The 7500-nt window shown below is 32.1% G+C and overlaps 2 protein-coding genes across 4 annotated transcripts in view; one reads left to right on the plus strand and one right to left on the minus strand.

Annotated features, from left to right (window-relative positions):
* The window catches only part of LOC122242657 (uncharacterized), a 2913-nt gene extending 82 nt beyond the window's left edge, over positions 1-2831 (plus strand). The window contains exons 1-4 of one of the 3 annotated variants that reach the window (XM_086539851.1): positions 1-150; positions 1691-1799; positions 2033-2136; positions 2266-2831. The exon at positions 1-150 is cut by the window's left edge and continues 82 nt beyond it. In XM_086539851.1, the coding sequence (XP_086395977.1) occupies positions 1707-1799; positions 2033-2136; positions 2266-2461 (393 nt within the window). In that variant the 5' untranslated portion in view covers positions 1-150; positions 1691-1706 and the 3' untranslated portion in view covers positions 2462-2831. Of the gene's footprint in view, positions 277-455; positions 562-1690; positions 1800-2032; positions 2137-2265 lie in introns of those variants that run through there. The other 2 variants (XM_086539850.1, XM_086539852.1) reach the window with 2 other exon arrangements.
* A 1120-nt stretch (positions 2832-3951) lies between these two features.
* LOC122242665 (acyl-coenzyme A thioesterase 13) overlaps positions 3952-7500 on the minus strand; it is a 4383-nt gene continuing 834 nt past the window's right edge. The window contains exons 2-3 of the mRNA XM_043000013.2: positions 5593-5777; positions 3952-4399 (exon numbers count right to left, since the gene is read on the minus strand). Of these exons, the coding sequence (XP_042855947.2) occupies positions 4246-4399; positions 5593-5777 (339 nt within the window). The 3' untranslated portion in view covers positions 3952-4245. The remainder of the gene's footprint in view (positions 4400-5592; positions 5778-7500) is intronic.

Raw genomic sequence — 7500 nt, forward strand, 5'->3', positions numbered from 1 at the left:
AGCTACCTAAAACACAAATTCAACCCAAGATTATAAATAACGTGAATAATAATGCTGTTCACTCACGTAAAAGCATAGAAGTTGCCGAGTAACCTTTTTTTTCCTCAATATTCCTCACCAACATCTCGATTCGGCGTCGTCTAGAGGCAAGTAAGTACTCAAGGTCAATGTGATATCTTACAGCTCTCCAAGATAGCTCTGCCATGAACAGTCACCTTCTTCATGGTTAAGGCGTTTAGCAAGGTCCTCACCATCGTTTGTGATTGAACATCATAGGTAAGGAAACACGCATTCAAAGATGGGAAAGAGTAAACAGTAATAATAATTGCCATCTCCTTCTTTGGTTTTATGTGATATAAGCATATACCCACAGCTTTATTTCGTTTTGTGTATGTTTACTATTTGTTAATAAATCATTTATCAAACTTAATCCTTTACATACTGGTCTTGCCTAGAGAAACATCAGATCAACCAACAGCGAATTTCAAAATTGATTTTTCGTTTGTGCATCACTTCTTACACGGACGGAGTTACTGAGCAAAGGATACGATTACGTACAAAGTACAGTGTGAGATAAGTAATTATCTTATGTGAAAATGTACACAATTTTCCAAATACAAAAGCTTTGTGTTCAATAACCTACACAGAAATTATAGAGAAATGTGTGACACTAAAGGTTCTATATTTGGACCATACCCACTATAGGCCTACAATGTAAAATCGATTGACCAGGCCTATTTTAGAATAGAGGGATTCAGGAATAGTGCCTAAAGATACTGTACATTTAGTGAGACGTTTATTTTATTCAGTAGGAAATGTGAAAATAAGTAAAATATTTAAAACTGAATACTGACACTTTTGATTTAGAAATTAATTGCACAAGGCAGCACTGGTCTCCGAGTTTTGCACCCTGGTAAAGATTTAGAAACTTCCCGGATATGTGTTCAGCAAGATAGATCATGGACTAGTTCCGTATAAGTTACCAGGGAAGTCAATAAAATTAATTTTGCCAAATACTTAATAAGTTTGTTTCCCTCTGACTAAGTAAAGTGATTGTGGCCTTACCTTTAGTTTCTGCATTTTATTTGTTATAAGTAATAGTTTGTTAGTCTTCACACAGTTTTATTTTGACCAGTTACCCCCACTTTCAACATATATTAATGGTTTTTATGCATATATAGTTTATTATTCACATGTCTCTTCCACAATATATACCAAGACAGTGTATATAGGACTATGTTATATATTTTGAAGAAAATATGATCTCAGGTAGAATAAATGCCCTGACGTCAATAAATTATTAAATCAAATACATGATCTTTTAAAGATTCATTTGAAATTTCACCGTGTTTATACTGTTTAAATTTTATTTTGTTGGAAATCCTTTCTTTTATGCACATAACTAATCTTGTTCTTCCATTAGTTGTAGTATCTTAACCCTTCCACAAGGGCCATTATTGTGGGGTCAGATCACATTCATATTGCATTTTTCCTCTTGTTGAAATTACAAGCTATTTATTCCTTCGATTATGATGACCTATTCTACGAAAGGCTAATTAGCATCACTAATAATATATCATATACAGACTCATAATCCATACCATAAGCCTAGAAAATAATAGTAAACACACCTCAAGATGCCAGCCTAAGCCGAACATCCTAATAATTTATTATTTTCTTCTTTGTATAGTCCACAGACCGAAAAAATGGGAAAATACAAGAAATTGCTACCATCTTACTTCAAGTTTGTCAACCCGCTCATCATGGCCATGGTTGGAGCTGGCATGTATCTTATGGTGGTAAGTGAAGTTGATACTATCTTCTGATATGGAAAAAAATAGCAAATGATCATAAGATTTGACTGTTAATTTTCTATTAATTTTCATTTTCATATATTTGTCCAACAAAAATTTTGTTTGTGTTTCTTGTGTGTGATTTTGAGTGTATGAATGTATGCATACATTAATGTATAAATGTGTTATAAACTGGTTTATTATTTCATTATGCTCATATTTTGTTGGTTCCTTAACAGATGGCATGGCTAGATCCCAAAGGAGTTTCGCCAATGTTCTTTGGTCGCCTTGCAGAGTTTATTACATGGCTCGGCACAGAATATAACAACCTAATGAAACAATTGTATGTTCTTCAGACTTATTCTTGGCATTTTAATTTACTTTGCTTAGTGAATATATGTGCTGATTGCTTTAATATATTATGACAAAAAGAGTGACTTGTAATTTCTCTTATTTTCATTATTTTTTCCAGGATTCTCTCTACAGTAGCTATCCATGCTTTTGAGTCTATATTAGCTCTCTACTACTGCCAAAAGCTGAGGTTAGATCCAGGTGTTACATGCTGTTGGATGGTACAAACTCTGTTTATGGGAATTTTCTCTCTCCGTTACCTTATTTGGCCTCAGAGAGAAGAAAGGTCTGCAGGGAACTCTAAAAAAAGCAAGTAAAGCTGTGGCCATTTCTAATCTTGTAGAATGTCTAAGTAAAAACATTTTTTATACTTGACAAATTCTTACAATAAAAGACTAGATAAATTATGTTTCTTTATACCTCCCTTTAAAAATAAGGTTGAAACCTGATTATTGTTGCCTAGTTGATGGTATCTTTGGCTTTTGTTATAATAGCCAGAGAGAAAAAACTAAAACATCAAACAGACAATCAGTTCTGTTTTGTCATGCTTACAAACTGAAGTTAGCAGGGAACTCCAAAAGAGCAAGTAAAGCTGGGTCCATTTTTTATTTTGTAGAATAACTAAGTAAAATGATTTTTTATATTGACAAATTCCTACAATAAAATAGATTACATAAATTTAAAAAACTTGTTTATTTTTCCTCAGTTAATGTATGTTATATGGTATCAACAGGCAAAGAGTTCTGCTCTTCCAAGCTTCAAAACAAAAGCATAAAGTTCAGGTTTAATGTTATTGCATAAAAATCCAGTTTTCAGAAAAATAACCAGAAGAAAAAGAAAAAATAATTGTTCTTTTATAACTTGGTTGCTGAGCCTTATTTGTTGAACAGATTACCAGCCTATGTTCTTACTTCGTTGCTATGGAGCATGAAACAAAGAGGTCATAATCAAAGCTCAGGTTTATAAAATAAAGGCTGCTTTAGGCTATTGATATTTTAGACAAATAAGATTACATAACAGTAAACAAGGGAAGTCCTTAGTAAACTTACAACAAGGAAGCTGAACACATTTTTAGAAATATTATTTACATATTTGTAGTGTTATTTACATCAATGATAACTAGGCTACAGTTTCATAGCCAGTTTGAGATATATATTGAGGAATAAATCACTTAAATAGGATAATGTACCAAAATCCTTTGATTAAGACCTACTTAAATATCATTTAAATCTTAGTGTTTTCATTCCCATTTAGATGTGGGTTTCTTTGGTTTAACCCACTGCGGACGGGTGTCATGACATACATGACGTAGGAGCTTTGGCCTGACGACGGGCGTCATGACATACATGGCATACGTTTCATTCCTCTTCCCTACCTCTTCTTGTTATCTTTATTGTAGGTGGTTATATGTTTCGTATTCGTTCATGACAGCACAAAAATACAAAAAAATAAAGTTGCCTTTTGTCCTCCCATAAAACAGCAATACTTCTATCACACTGAGTATAAAGAAAATAATGAGCTAATATGGATAATATACTACAATTTTAGTCTACTGCAGCACTGGTAGAGCCTGTCATATGGCACATATAAGTCTCTAAACTCAATAAAACACACAAAAAAATAAAACACAAAAAACGCTCTAGTTTTACAATGAATGACTGAAAAAGAGTGGGAGGATTCAAATTATAATGCTTCAAGCAGTCTCTCTTTAAAATAAAACCTATCCTGGAGGCTGGGCAAGCAAATTTATCCCCGTCTGCAATGGGTTAATTAATATGTTAAATATGGTAATGAGTAAATAAAATGGTTTATATTAATATGTTTATTTACATTTTACAACTGTGAGGTAAGAAATATGCAATATATAAAATATGAAACTATTAACAGTATACAAAACATATATTGTTCTATGTGCTTAAATTAAATATTTTTTATTATTGAATTTGACACTGGTTCAATATTAGAATGAAAAGGCATCTCTTATAAAGAATACATTGAATTTGTATTAATAACATGACCAAATATATAATTTTTGTTAAACTATACCAATTACTAAAATGAAATGGTTTATTCATATTTCTCCTATTTCTCAGTACTGCCTTCATCCAATATACTTAGTGTGGCTCCCTTTAGCAATGAGAGCACCTGACTCCTTGTTAGTTATATCTACAGTTAAGAATGCTAAATTTCTTCCAACTCTAAGAGTCTCTGCATTGATGACAATTTCTTGTCCCGATGTTGCTGCCTTCATGTATCTTGAAAAAGAGTAATTTGATATTAATGAAACGAAGAGATATAAAGTAACTTAAAACTATTAAATGTATATGTAGTATTCTACATATCCTTAAATGTTTTTTTCTTATCAAGATGTCTTGATTTTTTTTTCCTTTTCTATCACATTTCACAAAAAACAAGGAAGCAAATCTTTCATTTTACAAGAATATGGGTTCTCAACCTGAGGTGTGGGAGAGGAATTTGGGGGGTATGTAACTGGTTTCTGAAAATATTTTGGTTTTGAATGTGCAAACCTAAATGTAGGAGTAGCCTAGATGTGTTAGGCTAGACTAGACCACTAGATGTATATATCCTTCACTAGGTGACAACACAACAAGGAAACTAATTACCAGCTACAATTAACTGTATATAATGATAGGTGGTTTTAAAAATGTGTCTATTTTAGTAAATGATAGCAGCTAATCACATGGTATTTCCTTATAATAACAACTAGTTCCTATCATCACTAGCTCATATAGGTTCAATTATTGAAAATGTTTGTCTAGTCAATATGTATAATACAATTTATACTTCATAAACCAAGTTGACAAACCATGCATTTCTTTTTAACCTTCTTGGTACTGCATTCTGGGTTAGGGGTACATGACCACCACTGAAATACTTCAGGGGTACATCAAATTAAAAAGGTTGAGACTCCCTGTACTAGAACAATAACAGAAAAGGTAAAGAGGTGTAATACTAAAAAGAAAAAATATGGAATACCTCCTCCTGGATATTCATGATCATTGTACGGCATCAAAATTGATTTTATTTATATCAGCATAGGAGTGGTTGCACATATCAAGCCTGGCATCAAAGATTTTTCTATGCATTTAAGCTTTCAAAAGGAAAACCAATTTTGATAACATATATGAGTTGAGTATATACCAAAGAGAACTTCAGAAAAAATGATCAAATCAAATATAAAAAGGCACCTTTAGAAACTTAATGTGTCCCACAGGAATCAGAAATTAATAAATATTAAGAGACTAAATACTGAAATACTACTCTACCGTAGATAAGGGATGTACACGTGATACTACAATATCAAATGGTACCAACATAAACAATTTATGAACTCACTTTGGATTTTACAAAATTCTAAAACTATTTGAACATACTTCAAATAATTACCATTCACTATTTCCCCCCTATAAAGTATGCTATTACTTACGAAACATTTATATCCACTGACACCCCAGGGACAGCCTTCTCTGTTGTCATTAGTGCAATTGTTGATACAACATCGACTAAGGTGGCTGTGAGACCTCCGTGCAGAGTACCTCCACGATTTTCATGTTCTTTCTCCACCGTCATTTCTGCAACACATTTGCCACTGCCGCCTGACACAACACGCAGCTGATAGGGGGAAAAGTAGAGGAATCATTAGTGATTAGTGATTTCAGTTACACCGATATTTAAGTAACAGTCCATTCACCAAATTTCTACAGAAAATGTATTAAGCATTAACACCATAGACTTCCTTAGGTATTTACCAGAAGAATGTGAAAGCTGGACAGCAATATGATCAATGACCCTAATCCTTGATCAAATAATAATTGATTACAAATTCACAAAAGAAATATATAAAACACATAATACTCAGTGCTATTTCCATTGAGTGGACAAAGGGATTGTCAGTCAAACTTTGCTATTGCTACTTTAGAATGAACAGAAAGATAAACAAGATTTTTTAAGCTTTTGGACTAATAAGACTAAATACTTTTCAAGCTGCATCTTCTATACTTCAAAAAAGTAAACTATTCTCACATTACATGGCTGAATAATTTTTAAACATGAAAACACTTCCTTTGAAATTAACTTTGACTTCTTTTGAGAAGAAATTTTAACAATTCAATTTTCTGTTGCATGTGCGTAAAAACAAAATTAAAATGCTATTTCCAAAGGATATCACAAATTTTGCACATCTCAATATCAACTACCAATATCTTTCTTTCCTCAGTAAATTGAAATTGGAGCAAAAAAAACTGAATGACTTCATTTTTCATCATTTGTAAACTGGTAACATTAGATTTAAATGCAACTGCAATATTGATAACATATATATTTTATCAAAGATTGTAATGCTCATTTATCAGGTAACTGTGCTTTTGATAACCAATTAATTATCCATGACTGATATTCTTTAACATCATAAATATAATCTGCTTCCAGCTTAGCAACTTAATAGTCTATTGTAAATTATTTAGGTTTCAAGATTATAAAATAATTTTTATTATTTTACATAAATGATTTACAAGATGCATTTATTCTATGTTTGATTATCAGATACACCTGAGATTCAGTAGAGAAAGCTGATTCAATGCCACTCAATTCCTAATTGAATGGCCAGTGAACAGCACATTTTCTTTAATCCTAGTGCTAACTGCAGATTTATAATGAGGGTTTGAAATCCAACTACAGTCCATTCCAAACTGGCATAAAACTTAACTAAGAAAAAGGTCAAAAACTCATCCAGAAGTTGTTGTCTTATAATCAAACTTGACCCATTTTAATAATAAACTATTCTTTTAAGAGTAACTGTCCCTCAATAAAATACTTTTTGCATCAGTCCAGGCAATGGAGTAAAGTCCTAAATTCAAACATTTTGGGATGTTGCAGGAAAATTTGTATGGCAGCTAAACAGGTGTCTTCTATGAGATACCTAAGGGAATGAGCTATATTCCTAACAGGACACTATTACATTTGAAAATTGTGTTGCAAACTGCATATCAAATTGCTAGCCAGAAAATGCTAAGCCTTTTAGGTGATGAACTTCTCACTTACATCACAATAAAATATGTTGACTACATAATCATTCATGTGCATTGAGAATACTGTGTGCTATGTTCTTTAATTTTATTGTGGTTATCAAACAATAACTTGTGCAATGATAAGTATATGTAATATCATTTCTAGTATGAATAAGACTGCAATTTCACAATCAAACAATGGGTATTTATTAACGATAACACATAATTCAATGCGGTCATGGCCTTTGTGCTTTAGCAAAGGCCAACAAAACATCTATAACATATATTCTATCTTTCCTTCTTGACAGCACGGCTTAATAGCTCTATCT

The sequence above is a fragment of the Penaeus japonicus genome, unplaced genomic scaffold (assembly GCF_977035675.1).
Source record: "Penaeus japonicus unplaced genomic scaffold, GWHDUDI00000001_assembly GWHDUDI00000009, whole genome shotgun sequence".
Lineage (NCBI taxonomy): Eukaryota > Metazoa > Arthropoda > Malacostraca > Decapoda > Penaeidae > Penaeus > Penaeus japonicus.